The 27,541-nt window shown below is 34.7% G+C and overlaps 1 protein-coding gene across 1 annotated transcript; it reads right to left on the bottom strand.

The window, feature by feature from the left end:
• Positions 1-293: 293 nt before the first annotated feature.
• LOC143621374 (glutathione S-transferase 2-like) lies at positions 294-14,584 on the bottom strand. The gene is made up of 10 exons (XM_077092813.1): positions 14,477-14,584; positions 14,310-14,385; positions 14,178-14,234; positions 13,079-13,164; positions 12,922-12,993; positions 11,397-11,450; positions 11,230-11,305; positions 4,946-5,007; positions 4,795-4,854; positions 294-786 (listed from the first exon to the last, which is right to left on the bottom strand). The coding sequence occupies exons 1-10, from the start codon at positions 14,567-14,569 to the stop codon at positions 652-654; spliced, it is 771 nt and encodes a 256-aa protein (XP_076948928.1). The 5' UTR covers positions 14,570-14,584; the 3' UTR covers positions 294-651.
• Between the last annotated feature and the right edge of the window lie 12,957 nt (positions 14,585-27,541).

Genomic DNA, 27,541 nt, shown 5'->3' with positions numbered 1-27,541 from the left:
TTGGCAGAATTTCAACTTTAGTCCCTGAACATTTGTCTAGGAGAACAACCAAGTAGCCCCTCTACTTTCATAATTTGCCAAAATTGGCAAGGAATTTTTCGGGTGTTACAAGAGGCTTTACTTCTCTTCTGCTCGTAGGAAGCTGCGAGCGAAAAGCCTTTGCAAATGCTTTTCTCATGCCTTTCCGCCTTACTATGTTAATAGCCAATAATGCACTCAATAAAGGCCACGCTAAATAATAGGGGGGGTTCTCTCTCAATTCAAGCTCGAGGGTCACATACGAGATCTAACCCAATGGTTTCACTTTAATTCATTACCTACACCGAGCAAGGATGCAAAAACAGCAAACTATGCAAAGATCTTATTTCCTATCTACTATAGATCAATTGAACTTCATGTTACAGTGAATTGAATACTTCATGTTTAAATGTAAACTATTTTATATAGCTTAATGAACCCATAGTGTTGAATGTTCGTACTTGTTATTTCATGTAATCAACGGTATACACTAACAAAATACGACGTTCACCACACTTGACATAACCCAACGATCAAGTCTATTTTTTTTAGTTATTGTACCAAACAAGGAACTAAAGAAACCTAAACATGAAAAGCAATCAAAATAATACAATTATTCTCTTCTGATATAAATTAAAAAAAATACAACTGACCGTCAAATTTTAAATAAATTTTTTCGAAATCAGGCTGGTTTTGAGGCAGTGCATCTTGAATAGCAGGTACCTGCTTGTATGTCTCACTCAACCTTGATAGAAGAGGGTACTCACTCTACACAAACAAATAACAAATGTAAACCAAACAAACAAAATTTGAAGCATTTACTACAAATTATACTCGTAACTATCTATATTATATTATTAAGGAAGAGTGAAGGACAACCATGGTAATTTCACAATTAGAGGACAATGACAAAAGAGACAATTCATAATTGGGCAGAAAAAGTAATTTTTCATTACATCATTTCGTTCTTTAAGCATATTGTACAAGTTCATGAAGCCTCGTGTATAGTATTATTACTGTTTTATCCTTCGGGGTTTGTGAGAAAGAGGTTTAAAGAGTCATTTGTTATTAATTACTGCTTTAATCCAAAAAAAACTCAGTAAACTAATATCAATTGCTCCAATCAATTCTTGATGTCTTCTCCTCTTCCCCTTCATATTGCTTCTGTGTGATGCAATGCTTTAATTCCCTCCTTCAATGCTCCATGATCACTTCCATCGGTTACATCATCGGAGATCCATTCTCTCATGTTATATAAGCCAGCTAGCATTCGGTAATCATTCTCTCATCTTATTATTTAAGGTAATCAATCCATTTCAATCCCATCAGTTATCATATTCGAACTGTTCTAATACTGAAATGCGATTAGGGCAAGGTTATTTCTGTTTGTCGAAGTTGGACTAGTTTGTGGCTGTACAGAACACACTCCAGGTTAGTAATCAGTGTTCAACCATTTGATTTGTGTTTTAATAATTGGTACCATAACAAGCCTAAGGTGATTGGAAACCTTTTTATGGTTTACATCTATATTCCAACATACTTAATAAGTATTGGATCCTCTATATTCTAATATATTAATCATAGACACTTGCACACGAGAATGGATCATGATGCCTTGAACTCTTCTATATTTTTGTACTTTATTGTTGATGTTTCTTCGTTAACATTATTGGCAACTTGGATGCAAAATTTGTTGTTGAGTTGCAACTTGGTTTTTATATAGGCTATCTTACTATTATCTTATCAAACTTTTATTTTGTTTTTGGGCCCTAAAATAACTAATCACACACACCACAATTTTGGTGTAATATGCTTCTACAGTAAACTCGCTTCATTAATTAATCATTTACAAAATAAGTTAACATCCATATGATCACCAAAAGTTTCATTTGTTATTGCAGGTTTACGTTTTAGATTTAGCAGATCTTAAAGTTCTGGATGTGAATGCCAAACCAATGTATTTTCTTCATTGCACGTGATTTTAAACAATTTTTAAATCAATGCTTATGCTTGTGAGTTCTCAACAAACAAGATATATAACTATGTCATTTTTGGAGTGGTAAGATGATTTGGCCTGGCCTACAACTTTTAACAAATTTTATCTTTTACCTTTTCACCGAGTTATATAGGAAGAACCCAACTCATTAATGGGTCAAAGATCTTGCCAACAACAGGAGATTCGGGTTGTAAATGCAGGAAGTTGTAGACATCTTTGAAGCACTATCAATTTGTTACCCAATATAGCCCATCCCTTTGTCTGGCCCATTTACTACAGTAAACTGCCATACCTAATTTAACACGATTATCCAATCTGACCCAACTCGAGTATATGCACAAGCGATAGTTCACTCATTAGCCATAATAAGCTGACCTGCTTTATTTTTACCTAACCTAGCTTTTATTTTATGTTTTCATTAGTATTTTTTTCCTTATAATATCTGTTTCAGTTGTTTTAATTATTTGTGTTTCTTTAGAGGTAATTGTATGGACATTTTTAAGCATGTTCAGGTGACAACTTTTAATTCACGCCTTCTTTGTTTATTTTCCAAATGGCACATCTTTATATAATCTAAATTTTATAAGGCTAACTGACTCAATAGTTGTTAGTTATGCAAAAAAATATAGCTAATAAGGGTGGTGTTCTCATTTCAGGTATCGTGTAATGTAGGTACAACATAGCGTATTATCGAGTAAACTCTACTTCATGGGACCAGTTGGGATCTAGAGCAATTGAAGGTGTAGTGCTTTATTTGTAAATTTGGTTTTACACTATGGTTGATTCAAAATGTATTCACATTATGTATCTTTCATTATATGCGTTTTATTATTTAAAGTTGTTAGAGTAGCTTAATTTACTTACATGAAGAGTCATCTATTTTAGCACTCTTTGCTACATAATTATAGGGTTTGTTGATTTTTGGGTTTCTTTTTCGTTAAAGCATGCCAAATTAGGGACTCCATACTACAAAGACAGTGTTTCACTCAAATATTCACAGCAGCACTATACATTTTATTTTTTTAAGAACATATTATTGGATACATTTTTTTTATTTTGTATTTCTTCAATAAACTGTGACTATGTAGAGAAAACATGAACACTTGTGATGTTGAACTTTACTTTAAACTTTGCAACTTTATAGGGAGAACGTACACTTTATGATATTGAACTTTATTTTAATGGGAGATTTATATATATCCTCTTACTAAGCCTACTATTAAGACATTTAGGAATACATTTAGGAATGAAAAATATGTAAATGCCCCTATTTTAATTTATCTTATTAGATTATCATATATGTTTTATTTTATTTTGTAAGTAAGACATTTATTATGGAAATGTTATCTAACTTTCTTATTTTTTTTCATCCTAAACTATACCGACGACTGCAAATTTGACTATGTAAAATGCTTGTACCTTAACAAACCAACCACCATTGAAATCCCCCGTGCCCCGATTCGGTTTGGGTCTTAATAGGTCTTTTTGAAATTGTAATGATTTGGTTTGGCTCAAAATGGATCATTTTAAAAGGGTGTCAATTTGGTTTATGTCAAAACTGGTCATTTTAAAAAGTTGTCAACTTGGTTCGGGTCAAAAAGGATTATTATATAAGTGTGTTAAGTTGTTTAATGAATTTGAATTTTGCTTAAATTTGCACACATTAAATATTTTAAAACTGCTGAGATAATACTTAAATAACATATAAAAATGAATACGAGTCAATAAATATATTGAAGTTTAGGGTGCTGATCTTTGAAACATAATTGGCGTACCCAATGTGACTTGAATTAGCATAAGCCTATCAGGTGTATGGCGCATTTCGCATGTTAACCGAAAATAATCTCTACAACCACATGTTACATAAGACACACTGGATTATCTCAAAAATTGTTTTTTAGTTGGTAAAATTGCCTCGTGCAATCTTTGTCGCTTTGTTGCTCAATTATTATTAAGGTTTTGTTGAGATGATTCAATAAGTTATGTTTGACAATAATAGAAATAGTAGAGGGTATTTTTTTTGTTGCATTTAACTCCTTAAAAAGCTTCTCAAACTGTAAGTGATATTTTAAACTAAAATGTGTAATGTTAATATACATTTTATTAATATAATTTGACTATTCATTAGAGTTAATATATAATTTAAGGATATGGATAGGAAAATGGTTGTTATCAAACAAAGTAACATTCAAATTCATAACGGAAATAAACCGCTTTATGTCACGCTTGCTCAACATAAAGAAAAGAGAATGATGAAAGTGGAGGTTTTGTCTCTTGGTTTTTAAGTTTTTGAAAACCGTTTTCTTGGGTTTATCATTTGGGTTGAAAAATATTGACAAGAAATATTAATTGCCGCCTAATCATTTTGTTAAGTTTAGTTAATTGATTATTAATACATGTAACTATAAATATTTGGGTAACAAGTCCAGGCGTCCACCAAGAATAGATAATGTTATCAAATTAGTTCATGATCAAAGAACTCAATGATAATACTTCAGTTAGTTTTACTCTAAACAAATTTTATGGTGTTATTCAATTTAAAGATTCATCAATCTTAACTTGTATACTAAATTATAAATAAATATTTATACTTATCCGGTCTTGACTCTGGTTGGACTGGACTGGTCCCATGGATATACCAACAAATACATCACTGCCAACACCTTAATATGATCCCGCCGTAACGTGCGGGCACTTACGCTAGTTACCTTAATATTTGGGTTTGAGTAATTAGGATTTTAAAAGTCATGAATTAAGTTGAGAAGGGAGAATCAACATACCATCTCAAAGTTGAATCTCTCTGATAAACCAATAATTTGTGGAGCCAGAAACACATCAGCCTGAATATTATTAGTCACTAAAATAAATTCATAATATTTGTGCTTGCATAAGTTAGGATTCTCGATTCAAAAAGAAAGAAACAATAGCTACCAGGTATATCTCATCTCCAGTTGCATACTTTCCAGCATGATCTTTTAGTAGTATCTCCAAAGCTGCATTAGTTAAACTTTAACAACAGTGGTACTAAGATAAAGTTAATCTTCCAATCAACTCCTAAATTGGGAATAAAAATTATTACATTAGTGTTATATAAATGTTATAATGTTTCTGATTGAATTATATTTGGGAAAATTCCAAAAAAATGTTCATTTTACTTTTCGAATTACTCAATAATATGTTCACTTGAATATATATATATATATATATATATATATATATATATATATATATATTTTGTGTCCACCCAAATGTGAAAGGGGGCGATTGTGCTAAATGAGCAAACAAAGTTTATAAATCCAACTAAAACTCACCACATGTAATTAACTCTGAACACAGTGTCCGCCTATCTAATAATATAGTATCCGCTAGTACGAGTAGATCACAAAATGGGAAAGAAAAAAAAGTCTATACACAAATCGAATAATCCCATAACTAATATAGATATTTTGGGAATTTTCATATTATTTTAACTTTGTGAACCTATGATTGGTGGAAGAAGGCGTTCCTCTTATATACCTCAATGTTCTACCAATCTTGCATTGTCATGCCATTTGCATTCTTAACTACCTTAAAACAACCTAATCACAAGCAACGTTATTGTCAACTACCTTAAAACCATTTTCTTTTTCTTTTTTTAGAAAGAAATTACAAAGATGACGGATGATTGGTTGTTAACCCATTTACAAATAATTATACTATATCACCGGGTACTTGTTATCGATTTTAACTACCATATTGTACTACCCCAATATGTGGTGGTGCTCCACTAATTATTTAACAAGTACCCTAAAGCTAAAGGGGTACCTGGAGGGGTTGCTATTCAGACAATAAGAAGGGTTTTAGAGATGGTACGTGTAAGAGAAAATTGTGAGTAAGTTATCTAAATAGCAAAAAGGGGTGCTTGAATAGAAAATGTCTACCCAAATAATGTCCGCTAACTAGGATTTATTTTGGACAATAGCTGGGCAAAAAAGACCCTTCGTTTTTATTTTGGTCAAAAGTTGGGCATGACACCACATCGCTTTGGTTCCCACGAACCCTTTTCGAATTCTGATTTAGATAGTAATAAGTACATTATACTGATATTAATGTTGTTATTATAGTAATACGTACATTTTCGTCAACCATTGAGTGTTTGTTTAGCTTCACCATCGCTTACATCTTGTTGAACATTGCCATTGTATGTGGGTGTTTCTCATTACATATAGCTAGTCACTGTGTGCTTGTATTGTGGTAGCGTTATTCATTAATTATTTATTAGTATTCATTGTGTATATTGTGTTGTCCGTTTTGGTTCTACATTAGTTGTCTTATCAAATTATTGGCTACCTATGTGATCTTAAGCTATCTTGTGATTAGTTGCAACCATAGACCTTAGAAGTTATGACTTTTCCTTCAGATCGTGTCCAAGGACGAGAGGTGTTGCCAAGGGAAAAGAAAGGGGGCATAATTTGCGAGTAGCCTCTTGGAATGTAGGTACTCTTAATAGTAAATTGTTGGAGGTAGTAGATGCACTTAAAAGACGTAGAGTACAGATTGTGTGTCTTTAAGAGACTAGGTGGAAGGGCAAAAGAGGGGATGAGCGCAATGCGTATAAGCTGTTGTATTCAGGGTCGGATGGAGCCAAAAATGGAGTAGGATTTCTGGTGGTGTTGGAAGTACATACGAATGTGCTGGAGGTGATTAGATATAATGATAGAATTATGGCGTTGAGATTAGTTTTAGGGGAGGAGGTAGTGACAGTGGTCTGCGCGTATGCGCCACAAGCTGGATTAGGGGACCGTGAGAAGAGAGAGTTTTGGGATCGTCTAGACATAATAGTGAGCGCCATACCTAGATAGGAGAAAATTTTTATAGGAGTTGATTTTAATGGCCACATTGATAATGACAGCGATGGCTTTCAGTGGGTTCATGGGGGTTTCGGCTTTAGAGTTAGAAATGACTCTGGTAGGGATCTCCTAGAATTTTCGATGGCCCATGACTTGAGCATTCTAAACCTGTTCTTTAGGAAGAGAGACTCTCATTTGATAACTTTTAGTAGCGTGGAACATCACACACAAATCGACTACCTCTTGACAAGATGAGAAGATCGAAGATGGTGGCAGGATTTCAAGGTTATACCACGGGAGACAGCAGCGGCTCAACACCAATTACCGGTGGCAGATACAATCCTCAGACAAAAAATGATTGTAGGGGAGAGGAGATTTCTACCTAGGATCCGATGGGGGAATTTAAAGGGTGACAAAATTGAAGAGTTCAAAGATATGATAGTTTCAGTAACACCGACTCGGCTAGGGGAGGATGCAAACCAGATATGGAAACTATGGCGACTAACATTACCCAAGTAGCGAAGGGCACCCTAGGGGTTATGACTGGTAGGTCATGCGGGCATAAGGAGTCCTGGTGGTGGAATGCGGAGGTGCAGACCAAAATAAGGGATAAGAAAGAGACTTTTAGGGATCTCCTAAGGTGCACAGACGAAGAAGAGAGACTACAGTTGAGGGAGAAATACAAAGTGGCCAAGATAGAAGAAAATAAGGCGGTGATGGAAGCAAAGAACATGGCCTACAAGCGAATGCATGAGAGTCTAGAAACAAATGAAGGGGAACATGTTATGTTTAAGATTGCCAAAGCCAAAGAGCGTAGAAAACATGATCTAGGAATAGTTAAGTTTATAAAAAGAGAGGATGGACGAGTCTTACTCAAGTATATTGACATTAAGTTGAGATGGCAAACCTATTTCCACAATCTGTTCAACGGGGAGAGAACTTACCAACAACAAAGCAGCAACAACACTACTCAAAGGCGGCAACGGAATAACTATTACTGTCGAAGTATCACACAAAGTGAAGTGAGGATGGCTCTTAGGAATATGGGAAGAGCTAAGGTGGTGGGTATAGACAACGTACGAATTGAGATGTGGAAATGTTTAGGAGATGAAGGAGTTCAATGGCTGACTACTCTGTTCAACCTTATCTTCAAATCGGGAGCAATGACATATCAGTGGAGAAGTAGTTTCATAGTACCGGTATACAAGAAGAAAGGAGACGCCCAATATTGTGGGAATTATAGAGGGATTAAGTTGCTAAGTCATACTATGAAATTATGGGAAAGAGTAATTGAGACGAGAATTCGAAGAGAAACCTAGTGTACGGTAAACCAATTTGGTTTCATGCAGGAAGATCAACCACGGAAGCAATTCACATCTTAAGAAGATTGATGGAATAGTATATGGAGAAGAAGCGAGATCTACATATGGTTTTCATCGATCTTGAAAAGGCATATGGCAATGTGCCGCGCAGACTGATCTGGGATAGTTTAGAGAGTATAGGGGTTCCTGGAAGGAAAATAGACATAATTAGATATATGTATGATCGGACAAATGCTATTATTCGAGAACATGTAGGGGATACTAATTTCTTCCCTGTGGAGGTAGGACTCCACCAAGGGTCAGCATTGAGCCCCTTTCTATTTGCGATAGTCATGGATGAGTTGTCAAAATCGATTCAGGAGAGGGTCCCGTGGTGTATGCTTTTTGCAGATGACATTGTGCTAGTTGCTGAAACTAAACATAGCCTCAATGCGAAGTTAGAAGAATGGCGTGCAGTGCTAGAGGACAAAGGATTAAGAATTAGTCGCTCGAAGACAGAGTATCTACTTTGTGATTTTAGTGGTCCTGGAGACGACAAGGACTCTCAGATCACCATAGGGGGTCAAGTGGTTACACAAGCTACTAATTTCAAATACCTAGAATCGTTTGTACAAAAAGATGGGGAGATCGATAGTGACGTAACCCATCGCATTCAGGCGGCCTGGTGTAGCTAGAGAGCAGCTACGGGGGTTTTGTGTGATAGGAGGTTCCCAACTAAATTAAAAGGGAAATTTTACAGGATCGCGGTTAGACATGCTTTGTTATATGGGACAGACTGTTGGGCCATAAAAAAACACAAGCTCGTAAGATGGAGGTGGCGGAGATGGGGAGGTTGAGGTGGATATGTGGGCACACAAGGTTGGACAGAATAACAAATGAGGTTTTTAGGGAACAACTAGGAGTTGTTAGTATAAGTGAAAAAGTAAAGGATGGGAGATTGAGATGCTATGGACATGTGAAGAGAAGACAGGTAACAACGCTAGTTAGAGAAGTGGAAACCCTCAGTATAGAAGGAAGGAAGAGTAGAGGCAAACCCAAATTGACTTGGGAGGAGCGGATTAGGTAGGATTTGATAGAGTTACACCTCTTTGAGGACATTGTCCATGACAGGACTTCATGAAGATATAGGATTAAGGTTAAGGACTTTTAGAGAAGACAACTTTTGTGTCTTAGCATAAGCGTATGGACATAGACTCTTCTAAATTTTAGGGGATTTTATTTGTGTTGTTCTTTTGTTGGTACGTCTATTTGGATTCTATGATTTCATAGGTGCTAGTATTTGACTACGCCAATTTACCACTATATGTTTTGTTATTTGGTACATGTGTATTTGTATGTTGCATGCTTTGGAGCCGAAGGTCTCTTTGGAACCAGCCTCTCTATCCTCATGGATAAAGATAAGGTCTGCCTACATCACACATTCCCCAGACCCTACTAATAGCTTTTGTTATTGGTGGGATTTATTGGGTATGTTGTTGTATAGAAAAAAATACTTGAATAGACTAGGTTGATCATAAATTTTCAAAAATAGACATGAGTATGTTAGCTACATCTTCTCAATAGTTGACTTCTTGTCCAATAAATAAACATCACGTAAGGGAAGCCGACTAAGGCCGCTAAGCCTTAGCTGACACATTTTGGGCATATAAACTTGTAAAAAGTAAATGAAGCGCATTTTCAACCAATGCAAATACGACATTGTCAAACACAAAACAAAACTTAGCCTACAACTCTAGTGTTTTAGCCGGCATCCCTGTCGGCTTCGAGATCCATGTTTATTCACTTAGCCAGCTCATTATTTTATCTCTTAGTCATCTTCAACTCGGATTGCGGGCTTCAACTTCACTTAGCTGTCTTCTTTTCTTCCTTTTAGGCGCCTAAATTTGGCCACCTAAATTAAATTCTTTTACCTTACAGTTAAATACGTTGCCGGCTTTCATCTTTTTCTCTCTTAATCGTCTTCTTTTCTCCCTTTTAGCCACATAAATTTAATGGTAATATTAAATGTGTTTACTATTATTTATGCAGTTAAATTCATGTGTTTCCTTCATTAGCCACATGAATACATAGGCGGCTAAATTTATGAGAAAATAAGACGGCTAAAGAGGAAAACATGGAAGCCGACTATGTATTTAATTGGTAGGTAATAAGTATTTAATTTACGATGGTTAAATTTAGGCGGCAAAAATTGAAGAAAAGAAGAGGGTTAAGTGAAGTTTTAGCCTACGAGCCAAGTTGGAGCCGGATAAGAGGTAAAATAATGAGCCGAATAAGTGAATAAATATGGATCTCGAAGCCGGCTAAGAGTCAGGGATGGTGACTAAAAAACTAGATTTGTACGCAAACTTTAGCCGTGTTTGACACATGTCGTATTTATTACCTAAGCCAGCTTCCCTTTACGTGGCGCTTGTTTATTGGACCATAAAACAATTGTTGAGGAGATCTCGGCTAAAATAGTCATGTCAAATTTTTGAAATTTTTTATGGTCAATCTTGTCTATTCTAGTAATTTTCTCTTTAGTTTATTATTTTGTTTAGATATTTTATTTTATTTTATTTTTTTTTGAACTGCAACTATCATATAACCAGCCAACAACCTGCTAACAAGAAGCTGGCAGGAGAGGCAAAAAACAAACAAACCGATTACATAATATATCTATTCCAATTTCCCCAATCTAACTCTAAACGACTTACTCTATTTTTAATCCATAAAAAGCTAAAAACTTTTATACCTCCAATAATGCTCTCCATCTTAATCGATTTTTTTGAATGAATAAAGTCATTCCGGGCTTTCCACAAACACCAACATGCCACCATAACTACCGATTGAACTATCTTTCTTTTCTGCTCGTTAACCGGACCATATTTTATTTTATTTTATTTCACTTTTACAATATTTGATTATTTTTTGTTATTCATTAATGATAATAAATAAATGAACGCTTTTGTACTAGCTTTTATTTAATGTTGTTTTGTGCTTTCTTTTATACTGTTTAATACATACACTACACTTGTTTATAAGATATAATTCTAATAAGAGTGAACTGATCACGTAAAAAACTAACCAGCAAAGCCTTTTGCAACATGCTTATGAACCCATTGAAGCTTTCCATCTTCACCAACTTTTTCTTCTACGTAGAGCTACAAGTTAAGGGTAATCAATGAAATATACCAATCATATGTTGTAATTACTTTTATCGGGTTTCGAATCAACAAAAACTGTTTCACTTACCAAAATAGGTAACCTTATAAGAGATTGTATGCTAGAAGCAACAATATTTGCTACCTACAATTTAAATGAACGTGGCTTAAAAAATGCAAAGATTATACAAGAAATAACCACATAAACCAGCAATGAATAAATATTATCACGATTATACCATATCACAAAACTTAACTTCAATCATGCATCTGTGTGGGGTGGTAATTAACATGATCTATTTTATATTTAATGGGTTTATTTGGTTAAAAATAATAATTGAATTTTGGTCTATATATCTAAAGTATACAATGGGTCAATTTGGGTTTATTTAAAATATACAACAAGCCAAAATGAATCATTCTTATATACGTGCTAATAAAATTGTCCAAATGGATAGACACTACCCACGATTAATGTTTTCCGGCTTTGCGCCACCATCATTCACAGCACAACCGCTACAGCCATCATTGCGACCACCGTTCCCTTCTGCCGCAACCATTAGCCACCCTAAATAGAACATTTTGATATTTTTCTTTTCTAAAACAACTTGTTCCAACTTAAGTTCATTTTGGTAGGCTAGTGGTTAAATCATAATTTATCATGAAGTGTGTGTAAGATAGTGTTGGAAATTATGAACCGGTCTGATTAAACTAACGTGGTCGACCGAGTTATATTTCATAAGAGTTGCACCTTGGCCAACAAACATTAAACCCACTTAACTTGTTTAACCGGTAATGATGAACAATTCACGAAATGAATAAATATTTATTCCTGTGACAGGATTTATTATTTATACTAGTTGTAAATAATATAGTTTATTTATTAGGTAATTAAACTAGTTTGAGCTTTAGACGAGAGTTGGGATGAGTTGGATTTTGTGGATCGGTTAATATTTATTAAAAATAATTATACGATTATATAATCTTATCGTAACATTATAACAACCAGTTTTTTAATTTTCTTGGATGGATAGTCCAAGTTTGTCGGAGACAGTTAATATAATACCCTAAAATTAATTATGAAGATCTCTCCAAGAAAAACACGAACCACAAAAGGTTTCCATGACTAATCGATTCCTCTCAATCTCTCTATTGGTCCCATGACAACAAGAAACAGCCACTACCGGCCGGCGCATGAAGCCACCAGTCGTTGCCGTTGTACGTCGCGCAACTCGCACACGTGCCACTGGCTGCCTTCACTCGAGCTGGGCGTCGTGGCTACTGTACCAATTGCTGACCATCCATGCCGCCACCAAATAGCTACTACGCCGTCGTTTGTTGAACCTCGGTGTCTCAAACAATTAGTCATTAACCGTAAAGGTATATCGATCTCATTGGTATAATCAGACAGATTAATTATTATTAATTCTGTGCTCGTGTTGTGGTTTTGTTTTGGTGTTGATTACTCGTAAATGTTCCGTTGCGCATATATAAATTAATTAGATTAATTTTTATTTAACATATTTATTTAACCGGGTATTAATAAAAAAAAATTTGACTGATCACCACCGAAACCCATAGATAGAGTTATGGAACAAAAAACCAAATGAGTTTACCTGATAATTTATTGCCTTTTTCCCAAGGTCTGAAGGTAACAAAGGATGCTGAGGATACTTCTCTTCAAGGTACTGTCGCATATAAAAATAAGAACTAATAATCAATAATTAGCTACCTTAAACATAAAAAGAAATTTTGAGTTACTAACTAACTAACCAATGTGATTGCAAATGAATCTGCAAGTACCATGTCACCGTCCACAATAGCAGGCACATACCCAAGAGGATTGATCTTCAAATACTCTTAAAAATATAAGACAAAATAGATTAGGTTAAACAGTTCATCATCATCATCGTACTCAGTATATCCCACCAATAGCAAAGTTATGGTAGAGTCTGAGGAGGGTAGGATTAGGTTAAACAGTTGAATTTCATTAACTTTGTCTCAAAATATTATAGACGACAACTGATCACTACTTAAAAATTTTTAGAACTATGCTTAGGCATTGTAATTCGCTTTAATATATATATATATATATATATATATATATATAAAAGATTAATTTCTTTTGAGAACCACTTTAAGTTTTAAAAACTCGAAAGAATCAACGTAACAATTTTTTTTTCGAATTTTTTTTACACATGTGTAATACGTAAGTGTAAGTGATGTACAAAAAATTACGGTATTTTTTTACACACCGAATCGATTTTTTACATATGTGTAACTAACGTTTAAACTTGTGTAATTATCAAAAATACTTATTCTCTCTCATGCTTCATTTTTTAATCAAATGTAATCTCAGCCACATATTTGATATCATTTAATTAAATTTGTGGTTCAAAATTGAGTTCTTAAAGTTATTCAAACTCACAATGGTTCTCAAAATAACCCTCCCCTATATATATATATATATATATATAGGGCAATGATATTTTGAGAACCATGTTGAGTTTTAAGAACTTAAGAACTCAATTCTATGCCACACATTTAATTAAATGGATTGGAATATGTGGTTGAGATTAAATCTGGCAAAAAAATCAAAGTAGAAGAGAGAATAAATATGTAAGTGGTTACACTAACTTTTACGTCCGTTACATATGTGTAAAAAGTCGACTCGGTGCATAAAAAATTATGTTATTTTTTTACGTGTATGTAACTTACGTATATTACGCATGTGTAAAAAAAGTCGAAAAAAAAATCGTTACACTGAGTTCTTTCGAGTTCTTAAAACTCAAAGGGGTTCTTAATTGAAATCTCCCATATATATATATATACATATATATATATACATATATATATATATAAGTTTTTTTACCAGGTTCAGTTTGCTCTCTATTTAACAGATGAACAGCTTTGTATTCGTAATCAAGCCCTGTTGGTACATATATAATAAATTAATCATCATATGTAAATAGGTCGATCAAAGAAAAATTAGTAAGAAAAATACCTTTTAAATTGAGAGCAATACGAACACGATAACAGGGACTGCTCATGAAGAAAGAATACAACTGTATCTTACTCGTCTGTATCACCATGAAATCAAAGTGTGAATTATTAGAATTATAAATTGTTAAAGAGTCAAAAATTGAAAATGAATTAGAAAGACGAACAAACCATATCGATAGATATGAAGCAAGAAACTAGAGGGTGATAACAATGATATATAGATGAAGGTTTTGAGCATACAAAAAACGAATCCAATTGCATCCTTCACAATTTTGAAAATGACATCAGTGAACCACATTTTATCACAAAAGTATGATGTCCCTACTTGACAAATTTAAAAATATCACATATAACGCATGCACCGATGCACGTTTGGTTTTTTATATTATTGGGTCTTCTAGGTTTTTCCATTAATATAACATTATTTTGTAACAAGATAAATAAGAAAAAAAAAGTTGACACTATTTCAGAATATGTAATATGAAAACATAACGAGGTGTTTGTAAGATTTCGGATTTTCCGTATTCGTATTCATATACCATATTCGGTAATGTAATTCATGTTAATAAAAAATTGTATCTATTAACCTGATTTAACTTATTTTATATTTTCATAATTTTTAAACTTGTCAAATAACCCTTAGAAACTCTTAAAATCGCTTAAAATGGCTAAAAACGCATTTTGGAAACTTCATGAACTGAAAATGTCAAAGATCAAAATTAGTTAGAAAACCACCCTTAGCTTAGTGCGACGGGGTCCCCCAAATCCTATCACAATGCTCTACCGATGCGCAAATCAGTTTTGTGTTATTTTTGGTTCATCTGTTGTTAAAATCATCCTTAAAACAACCCTAAATCATGAAAATCGTCACACCCCAACCAACGGCGAAATGCCGGGTGCAGACTAATGTTTCACAGCTCTCAATGTACTATCATACAATATAATATGACATCCTCCAAGTACATCAAGTTCGAGAAAATTACCAAAACACTCCAAATTTAATGCAAACATTTCAAAATAAAATAAAGTAACGTAAATAGTCTTTTATTAATTAATTTTTAAAGTCTTGCTAACTGTCCATTCACCTAACTTCACACTAACCGATAACATGCATATGTGTAAAAAATAACTTAGTTTTGTCAACATATGGTTAAGTGAGAAAATCACCAGATTTGTTACAATAGTAAATATATAAAAGGCAAAACCGTTATTATGAATGTAAATCAATCAAACCATGAGCAAATAAAAGCGTCAATTGACCAAGTCTCACGAACTATGGCTACTATGACAGTCGTATGATCATACAATAATCTGATTAAATACATGCACAATGCACGACAGTTTGCTAGTGTATATAATATAATACATAAATATTTTAAGTACGTATATTTTCTTAAAATATGTTTGAAAATAGTAAATTAAAACGGGGAATGATTTCTCACCTTATCATTTAAGCGAGATTAGAAAGTAATAAAAATAACGTGGAATCGAACTTTAACGCGCTGAATGAGATAATCCAAACATATCTGAAACTTAGAGATAATAAACTATAATTCAAACTAAAATATAGACACTCGAATCAATCCAAACGGACGTATAGAACTCCGGGTATGAGATTTTCAGTAATTAAGCGAGCTGGTATCGACCCGAATCCGAACAGCGAGTCGGGAGTTGGGTTTTGGTCAGCATACTCAAAATTTGATTTTGAACAAAAATGTTTTCTGGATCGAAAGCTAGTTCCGACCAGAAGATAGAGATATTGACAAGTCAATTAAGCTTTATAAAAACACCCTTAACGGGCCAGGATCAAATTGATCATCGAAACTCCCTCAATCAGTGAAATTGATTAAGGGTTTGTTTATTGAATGAAAAACTATAAGATTACAAAAAAAAACTTACCCAAACGAGAAGAGGAACTATGAGGAAATCATGGTCAATGATGTCTTTAACTTCAAAGTCAATAAACCTTGAACAAGCTTATTAAATTAATGAAGATTAGGATGGTTGAAGAAGAGAATTCATAGGAAAAAGCTTGATGAAAGCTGAGACAGGTGCTTTAGGGTTTAGGGGAAGTATTATGATGAATAATACATAGATTAAAGGGTTCAGTTAAGCATTTAGTCGATTAAGGAAACCGAATTATGCATTAATGACCAAAATCGGGTCTTTTGATCAATATAATCTTAGGGAATTAGTGGGTAATGCATCTAGACATTATACCAAACTAGATTACTTTTCTTGGGGCTCAAAATTTGTGATTTGGGCTTGATTAAGAATAATTTAGCACTTAAAACGAATTAAAGAATCAAAATAAAAACAAAACTTGCACAACAACCTTGCCGCGCTATGCGATCGGGTTTGTCCTTTTTCCCCACGCGGCGCGACGTGGTATGGGTGTCTAGCACTTTTCTAAAATGTCATTTTTAGTCCCTGTGGTTTCAAAGATGCAATTTTTTTTGCCATTTTAAGCAATTTTTAAGAGTTTCTAAGTGCTATTTGGCAAGTTTGAAAGTTAAGGAATTATAAACTAAGTTAAACACAAATAAAATACTAAAAGATTCCCGAACAGGTAAACAAATACAATAACAAATACAAAAGATTCCAAATGTTAAAGTATCCCCTAGTTTTGGGAATTTCGTACCAAATTAGAGAATTAGCTTGTTTAGATTCCCAACGAACCTTAAGCAATGGAACACAACTTCGTTTAGTGACTTTGTCTTTGTGGTCCATGATTTTAACGTGTCTTTCAGCAAAGTGCATGGTCTCATCAATACGAACTTCACCGAGAGGTATTTGAAGATTACCCTCGGCAAGACATTTCTTGAGGTTGGATACATGAAATACTGGATGAACATTTGAGAGTTCATGAGGGAATTTGAGTCTATAAGCAACGAGACCAACACTATCAATGATTTCAAAAGGACCAACAAAACATGGAATAGTTTTTCTTTCTTTCCAAATCTAACCACTCCCATCCATGAAGACACTTTTAGAAGAAATCGATCACCGATATTTAATTCAAGAGGTTTCCTTCTTTTATCCGCATAACTCTTTTGACGACTACGAGCGACGAGAAGATTTTGACGAATTTGAGCAATACAATGAGTCATTTCTTGTACTAGTTTTGGACCAATGATTTGATATCCTCTGACTTCGTTCCAACAAATCGGAGAACGACATTACGACCATAAAGGGCTTGTAAAGGTGCCATACCAATGCTTGAATGAAAACTATTGTTATACGAGAACTCAACGAGTGGTAAGTGAGTATCCCAATTGGCCCCAAAATCGAGGGCACAAGAGCGAAGAAGGTCTTCTAGATTTTAAATCGTACGCTCGGACTGACCATCATATTGCGGATGATAAGAAGTACTAAGATCCAAACGAGTTCCTAAAGATGTTTGAAGAGATTTCCAAAAGTGAGAGGTAAAAGGACCATCTCGATCGGAAATAATGGTTAACGGAGTTCCATGATGACAAACAATCTTTTCCACATAAATTCACGCTAACTGATCAACCGAATATGTTTCTTTGATGGGTATGAAATGAGCAGATTTGGTCAAATGATCGATGATCACCCAAACACTATCATTTTGCTTACTATTCAAAGGAAGCTTAGTAATAAAGTCCATCGCAATATCTTCCTGTTTCCACTCAGGAACGGGAGGTTGCTCAACTAAACCAAAGGGTCGATGATGCTCGGCTTTTACTTTAGCACATGTGAGACATTTCTAGACATAAAGAGCAATGTCTTTCTTCATTTCGGGCCACCAATAGTTGGAACGGATATTAGCATACATTTTATCCGCCCCGAAATGAATGGAGTACCGTGACTTCTGAGCTTCTTCCATTATGAATGTGCGATGATTATCACGATCGGGAATCCATAAGCGATTAAGAAAATAGAGCAAACCATTGGGCTTAGATTCCAATTGAGTTTCCGCACCACACGACATATCGTCATACATATTGCCTTCGGTGACGGATTCATATTGGGCGTCAAGGATACGCTTTTCGAGACCACTTTAAACAAGAACACAAGTAAGAAGAACATATTTGACTTGTTTCTTACGACTGAGAGCGTTGACCACGATATTCACTTTTACTGGGGTGGCAGCGAATTTCTCACTCATAGTCGCTAAGCAACTAAGCTCATCGATGTTGTCTCGTATTGAGTTATTTTTTATCAAAAATGTGTTAGAGACTCTTATGGTCGGTAAACACTAGGCATTTGGCACCGTAGAGATATTGCCTCCAAATCTTCAAGGAAAAATATGACATAACCAAGTTCGAGATCGTGCGTCGTATAATTGTTTTTGTGAACCTTGAGTTGTCTCGAATCATCTGCGATAACCTTGCCTTGTTGCATGAGGACACAACCAAGACCTTGGTTAGAAGCATCACAGAAAAAAGATGAAGTGTTCATTTCCTTCGGGGAAAAGCAAGAATAGAAGCATTACAAAGCATGTCCTTTAGATTTTGAAAGGATTCTTCTTACTTTGACCCCCACACATAATGAATCGACGGTAATATCCAGCCAAATCAAGAGAAGAACGGACTTCGGTGGGAGAAGCCAGTGTTTTCCAACTTTTGACGGCTTCAATATTTGCGGGATCCACATGGATACCTTTGTCATTGATAATATGACCCAAGAATTGAACTTTTTTAAGCCAAAACTCGCACTTAGAAAACTTGGCGTACAACTGTTCTTTCCGAATGAGGTCAAGAATGGCATGAAGGTGCTCTTTGTGATCGTATTCAGATTTTGAGTAAATCAAAATATCATCGATGAAAACAATTAAGGACTTTTCTAAGTAGGGTTTACACACATGGTTCATGAGATCCATGAAAACCACTTGTGCATTGGTTAGTCCAAAAGACATAACACAAGATTCGTAATGCTCATATTGAGTACGGAATGCCGTCTTGTGGATATCATCTTCTTTAACACGAAGTTGATGATAACCCGAACAGAGATCTATCTTCGAGAAGCGCGCAGCTCCTTGAAGTTGATCGAAAAGATCATCGATGCGAGAAAGCGGATAACGGTTCTTGATAGTAAGTTTATTGAGTTCGCGATAGTCGACGCACATGCGGAATGAACCATCTTTCTTATTGACAAACAATGCAGGTGCGCCCCATGGAGAAGACTTTGGCGAATAAAAACCTTGTCCGAGAGTTCTTGTAATTGATTTGAAATTTCTTGAATTTCAGAAGGTGCAAGACGATAGGGTTCTTTGGCAGGGGGATTAGCTCCGGGTACAAGACCAATACGGAATTCGACTTGGTGAATAGGAGGAAGTTCGGAAACGTCATCTATCAAAGATGTTAGGAAAATCACGCACAAACGGGATATCGGGTATCTTCTTTTCTTTATGTTATTTATCCACCACAAGAGCTTTGAACGCCACCTACTTCTTACGGAATTAGCGTTGAGCTTGAAAAAAAGACATGAGGTTGAGTTCAGAATTAGGCGTATTACCAAACACATTAAAAATATGACCATATTTGAAAGGTATATGAAGAAATTTATGGAAGCATACAACTTCGGCACGATTTAGAGAGAGACAATCCATTCCAACAATAACGTAAAAAATACCCATTTGCATAGGGATACAATCGATACGGAACTTGACTTTATAAAGAGTTATGACACAATCCCGAATTACCGAATCAATAACAATAGAGTTCTCATTGGCTACTTCTATGAAGAAAGGCTTAGATAAGTTATCCCGAGGATTATCAATAATACACAAAATCCAAAGAAATAAGACTCTTATTGGCACTCGTATCAAATAACACCATAGCAAAATGATCATTAATAAGGAACGTACCATTCACCATATCGCTGGAGCTTTGAGCTTGCTTAACATTCATCATAAGAGCACGTCCATTAGAACCTTGAGGTGCTTGAGCAACTTGATTTAATGGGGGGCTTGGATAGCAGGAACTTGGACCGGTGGGGCTGGATGAACCATGCGTTGAGGAACTTGGGGAAAATAGGCTTGAGGTGCAAAACCTTGAGGGGCTTGAGGTTAATAAGTTTGGACTTGATAGGCTTGGGTAGTGTAGTAGGGTGCAGGCATAACTTGAGCTTGATGGGCATAAGTGGTATAGTATGGTGCAGGCATAACTTGGGCTTGATTTGCATGGGCAAGTAGAGGAAACATGTTGCGGAGATGGTTAGGGTCTCCACAATGGTAGCAAGCACCGGTGGTAGGAACACCGGGTTGATCATACGTGGTAGTAACGGGTCTAGGAGTAGGCGGCATCCACCATTGTGGAACGGCCTGCGCACTAGGCGGTGAACGGCAAACGTTAGCAAGGTGACCGTAATGATTGTATTGGATGCAAATACGACATTGGAATTGGGCAGGATGATGATGGTTACACTTGGCGCATAACGGGTAAGGTACGAAATAAGGTCTCTTGTTCAGGGGATTTTGGTTTTGTTGAGGTTGTTGGTTCGTTTGGTTAACGACATAGTTTTGGTAGTTGGCTTTATGTTTGTTGTTGTTTTTCTTGTAGCGGTGAGCAGTATTGTTGTTTTGAGCGGGTTTAGGTTCGACTTTAGCATCAGTTGAGGATTCTGTTTTGGTCTTGTTAGGGGTAGGTTTGGAATCCTTTCGGGACAAGGTTCCATCCCTAACATGATCATTGGTGAGGGAAGCAGCTAGGTCCATAGACTCACTGATGGAGAGAGGGTCACAACTAACCACCAGATCACGGAAGATCGTTGGCAAGGCGCGAATATATTTCTGAATACTTAGAGATATGGGTTTGAGTAGAGAGAGTTATCACCACCAATTTGCTTGAGCTCCCAAAACTCAGTCTCAAACCTTTGCAATTCATGTTCAGGAAAATTCTTTATTCATGGCTTCCTTAAGTTCATCCTAGGCATGGCCACATCCGACTCGGTGCCTTGGTAAGTGTTCCACCAAGTGAGAGCTCGATCCTCGAACACGCTCGAGGCGAACTTAGTCTGTTTGGTGTCCAGGAATTCGCAATGGATGAATACGTCCTCTGTTTTCTCGAACCATTAGAGGAGTTTAGTGCAATTCTCCTCACCATAAAACTAGTTAGGTTTAGCACTCACGAAGTTTTTGAAGTGAATGTTGTTTGGAGCAGCAGATGTAGCAAAACCATTCGAGTTGAGGTTCTCAATCTGGGTCACGATAGTAGGCATAGCAGTAGCAAATTCTTTGGTTATCTTAGAAGCCAGACGGTAGTCACGTGTAACACCCCTCTAACATGGTCACTTCAGTATTTTTTAAGTTTAATCATAAAGAGTCTAGAACAAGCCCTCACGTTCACAACATCATGCGCCAAAGTAATTTTATGAATTCCAAGAACTTTTTGATTTATCCAACAGATATAGACGTTGGTGGCAGAAATTATAAAGTTACACGTGACAACAATACATAAATAAAAATTACATATTCGTTTACAGTATGTAACACTTACATGAAATTAACTAATAATAATTAACTAGTAATTAAATTTTACTGACATTAACCACCTTTTGCTAAATTATAAACCATTCTTTTTCTTAATACATAAGCTTGATCCTAATTCTAAAACTAAGTGAGCATTTATTACTCTTTAGTCAATCTTTGTATGTACTAGATGTTGTTTATGCTAAGTTGTTCACCCGAATAATAATTTGTAATCTTAAGAAAGTTTATAATCTTGCTCAGAGAATTTCATAAGTATTTAAAAGCATACAAATATGGGTTTTTGGAAACATTAATATTTACGTGAACATGTAAAAGAGATTATAATTTAAACATGAATTTTGTTAATAAATATGGCTAACTAAGTATGTATACACGTATATTTGTAAACTTTCATGCTTATAAATTCGTTAAAAGATAACTTTTCTATAGACAAATAAATATTGAAAGAAGATTTGAGAGGTAAGTATCTTGGTTTATGAGAACTAAAAATAATTGTCGTTTTTGTAAAACCTTTAAAAATCAGTGATGTAAACATATGTTGTTTATATGGCTTAAATACAAAAAGAAATTTGTTCAACAATATATATTACATTTGAATATTAAATTGGAAAATATATAAATTTGATGGACCTTGAATGAAAATATTATTATATGAGACTTTTCGAAAACATGGGTCGTGATTAACTATTTTTTACAAAATAAATATATAATATATATTTAGTCCGTGGCCAAATAGGTTGTGTTCAAATAAAAATAAATGAAGCCAACAAGAATAATTACGAGACGAAAGCAATACACTATAATCTTAATATTTATGTAGTATATATAAATATGTAGTTAAAAGTATACAAAAATACATCACCATCGGGTTATCAACACTTAATGTGCGTATGAGACTCAAAAGAGTATAACTAATTTGGGTGAACGCGATGCATAACCAACATAACCATTTACTATGTCGTGCCAAACGTTAAATTTTCCGCACATGACTTAGGACGTCTCTAGGTTGGCTATTATCCACTCATCAAATTTTACTATCGCATCATATCCGTCGTTCACAAGGTGAGTTCACAAACCCTTTTTACTCTTTTACTATTTTACAAATGCAGGGGAAAACATACTTCCATATTCATTTGTTCATTTTCAAAAACATTTCTTTAATCTACTTGAACTTATTTAGAACCATATTATAATATGTTTACGCGATAACAAGAAAACAAGATACGACCTTTTATGGTGAGCATGAGTTTTATGTAACATAGCACTATAAGTCCCCATATCATTATCATAACCATTAACTTGTATAAACTGAGGAAATATTGATAGATCTATTGGGTAAGACATGCCCCATTCATTACGTTGTAGTTCAACCTTGACATTATGATTGTTTATTGTCCTAATTGGGTGAGCATTGCTGAACAGGGACAAAATACGATTGTCTGGTTTGGTTATGACCTCATTGTGTCACATATATTTCGCATTCCCTGTTAGTCTACGAACATGCAACAACGCTTGTTTTGTTTATCGGATATAAATATATAATTGCATAACCCACACTTTTAACTATACCATGAGGGTCTCACTACCTTGTTTTGTTTATCAAGTACATTTATATAGTACCAATGTTTTAAGGAAAACTATCAAACATTATGAGCATTTATGTACATTAAGAAACATTTACATATTATTATAGTTATAGAGTAAAACAATTGAATACTATGAAGCAATTGCATATTACTATAGCTTTTGAATAAAGCTATGGGACAGTACGAAACATTTACATTTTACTATAGTTTTCGAGTAAAGCTATGAAACATTTCGAACAAATTACATATTATTATATTTTTTGAGTAAACTATAAAACATTATGAACACGCACATAGTAATAACGATTTTAGAAAGATCAATCCACTATTAATAAATTGAGGTTTTTAGGTAATTAATATTCACCTCGTGTTATTAAACCTATGAACTCACCAACTTTATGTAGACGTTTTAAAGTATGTTTTTCCGGAGCCACACTAAATTTGTATACATCAACAGGAATGTTGTTCACATAAACATAGGCTACAAGAATAATGATCGTCGCATCCTGCATTTCCTCATTGGCGGGGTGTAACAAATTGATATAAGAGCCATTGGTTATAGCGAATTAGAGAGTCTTAGGAAACCTAGACAATGATCACATGACTCACCAAAAAGTTTTCATTTGAATGTGCATTGCATATCACATATTAGACTGCATGATCGTTGTTAACACGAGAATGTCGTTCTAGTCATCTACTCGAACCATGCATTTCCTAATGCTACGAATAACTATTTACCCTATCATCTTGCTCATTCCATTGAAACTTCTATCAAGCCAATGATTATTGTCTAAGTCCTTAGCCATAATACGTACATCGCAATGAGCACTTTTGTTCATTTTAATCGAATTTAGAAGCTTGAGTTGGGATTATACTTGGATGAACATGTCGAGCAGATTATCATTACGGGTGCACACGTAATCATAATATGTGATGCATGAGAGTCCTAGTGAACTTTATGATTCAAGCTGACATTTAAAAATGATCCAAATTCATAAGTTACCACTTGAAAATTGGTCTATCTTTCATTAAAAATTGTGACATTTGTGACAAACCGAGGTACACCTTATTCACTACGTAGCGAGTAAACAATTAATCGGTTAATTCGTAAAGATTAAATGAGTAACCGAATGATACTAGTTATGACCTGTATATATAATGGGGGTTATATATGAGTGATATATATATATATATATATATATATATATATTGTAGTGGCTAACATGTTGATAGTATGACCCCAGTACGTGCGAAACCATTTAAACGAAAAGAGTTTCGTTTAACTATACGCTTTGAACATAAACGCAATCATTAATACTAAAACAAGCATTGTATCATCCATCAAACCGAAAAGACTTATAGAACACTTATATAAGATTTTTTAAGCAATCCGTGAAAATATTTTAGATTTGTACGAGTCAGTATGTTTTTCTTGATTTACAAATAGTAGTTGAAAAACACTCGTTTTTGCGATGTTTATCAAACCCGAACTATTTTTCTCGCCAAAAACCGAACCCAAACTAAAATTGGGATCGAGATTGAAGTTTGGGCATGCAAAAACGAGGCATGTGGGACCAAAAGAGGGGCCCATAGGCCCCCCTAATAGTCCGGTCGCCATACATGGGGAGTCCCCCCTAAAGATATTTATGTTGAAAATAACTAGTTTCCTTAGCCCCTTTTTCACATTTTAACACATACATAACAATATAGGACATGTGTTCTTCATTGAAAGTAGAAAACTATGAGGTAGTGATCTATTTTATTGAGTTTAACCTAGTTTTGATCATAGAAATAGGTTTTGATTAGTATAAGCCATGTTTAACCATATAAAATCCCTTAAAATTGTCTAAAAATATATTTTGATATTAGACATGGTTAATGATTAGAAACATATGGTTTTTCCCCCAAAAACATGGATTACAACATTTATATTACGTTTTTTTGTTTTGAAAACTCGATTTCAAACCTTAACCGAAACCCTAATTTACAAGGCTTTTTGATTGATTTTGGATGCTTGGTTTTGTGCTACATGACCTTTACATATACTAACTTGAGAAAAAGAACCCGTAGAGGTGAGAAAACGACCACAACTCTCGAAAAATCGAAAAAGGTAATAACCAATTACTCGTTTAGGAGCTGTTTATAAATAGATTTTGACGTTCTTGTTGTTAGCCTATGAGACTTTCAAGGAAATTAGGGACCATATAATAGATTCCCTGTCCAAATTGAGTAATTTTTGGATAAACATAGAATAGTTGGCGATTTTATTACCTTTTATTGAGGATTTATTATGAAAAATAGTTAAATGACTGGAAAAACTATAATATTTTGTGGAAAACTAAAAAATGTCAATTTTAGATCACAAAAATAATTTGGGATTAATCGGAGAAGTTTAGATATGGTTCGTGCATTTTCGTTTAATCGAGTTTTAACAGTCGAATTATGCACAAAAAGGTATTTTAACTAAAGATTTAAGTTACGGAAATTTTGCAGGGGTAAGTGGGTGAATTATCGGTTAATTATAACATATAAAATGATTTTATATAATTAAATAAGTAAGTGTAAAAATCCTGAAATTATTTTTATAAAATTCTACATATTTTAATTTGTTTGTACAAAAATTCTCATATATTTTCTACATATATATAAAGATTTATAATAAATTAAAGATTAATTTATATATGTTTCGATAAAACCGGTAGCGTTATGTTTAACGAACTGGTATGCCAAAACGTCAAAAGCGGTAAAATATCATAGTTTTGAACGAATTTGATAAAAACAAACTTTTTATGAGATTTCCAGACAATTCGGGTGAGTTGTACGCATATTGTACAATCAAAATTGTATGAAAACGGAAATGAACCCTATAGCCAATCCAGATACTGAAACTTTTACAAATCGAATCATTTTATCAGACAATACGCTTACTTAAGTTTGTTTGATCTTACCTATTTCCGAAACACGTAAACGACCAACTTGGCACGGAACAGAAACAGTTTCACTGAGCCAATACGGGTTTTAAACATTTCATATCGTATAACGTCACAATCTAAGACTACTGACATATCCTGGGCGTAACAGCCATACCCAGACTAGATATATCGTTCGGTTTAGTTTAAAGACTGTACTAGTATTTACATTGCAATACCGATTATAGGATACGAGCTATAATCGAAGTGTAATATATATTGCATGTGTTACTTGTTCGATACTACTATAAGGTGAGTTTTATGACCCCACCTTTTAAACTGTTTTACGAACATTTAGGGTAGAAAGCATGTTTATATATACCTATTTATCTCGAAACACGTTATGATGTGAATTATCTAAGTGTTAACACTTGAAAGCCCCCCCCCCTCCCCACAACAAGTAATTAACTACGAGCTCATGGTATGTGAATAGTACTATTGGTTTGACAAACCAAATTGATAGGGTCAGTGGGGTATGCCTGGACATGTTTTACAATTGCTGATGACCACACAAATATTTGTAACATGCTTGGTGGTGTTAGACATAGTACCTTATGGGGCATGTGGCTGTTGAGGTCAGGGGGAGTGCATGGGCTGTGAAGGCCACGTGGTATAGCTTGTCAAGGATTCACTTGTGGCTTAGTATAATTACATCATATACAAACATGCATACTGAACACTACAATTACATATATTGATCTCATGCAAACTTATGAAACTCACCAACTCTTTGTAGTCAACCCATTTTAACATGTTTTTCAGCTGAACCGAAGTTGGAATAACGTACATATGTGCTATATATTCTATAGATCAAGACTAACGCTGTGTAGATAGATGCAAATATATTACTACAGAATAAATGGCCTGACAAACCGGTTATGTGTATTTCACCGAGTTTGTAAGCTTAGTACAAAAAAATGTAACATGATGTAAGTTAGTTTGATATTTTTCTTTAAAAACAATGTGGTTGATGCATGAAGTGTCTGCTAAATTCCCGTATTACGTTTTCGCATTTACCTAGTCGGGGTGTAACAGAAGTTCATATCTCTGCTAGTGGTGGGCATGCTTCCTAATTTAGTTCAAGCCATTAGTGACTCCACCTCCCCTCTCTCCTTATAACTAGCGTCACAAAGATTCTAGCGATCTTACTATATTTGGCGTGAATCAACATGTACATGATCATCAAGTTGTATGGTGTGCACAAAGAAAGTATGCACCGCAT

Source organism: Bidens hawaiensis, unplaced genomic scaffold, assembly GCF_021521415.1.
Source record: "Bidens hawaiensis isolate Kalapana, Puna unplaced genomic scaffold, B.hawaiensis_p1.1 tig00002839_1, whole genome shotgun sequence".
Classification (NCBI taxonomy): Eukaryota; Viridiplantae; Streptophyta; class Magnoliopsida; order Asterales; family Asteraceae; genus Bidens; species Bidens hawaiensis.
This window is presented reverse-complemented; position numbering and strand designations above follow the sequence as displayed.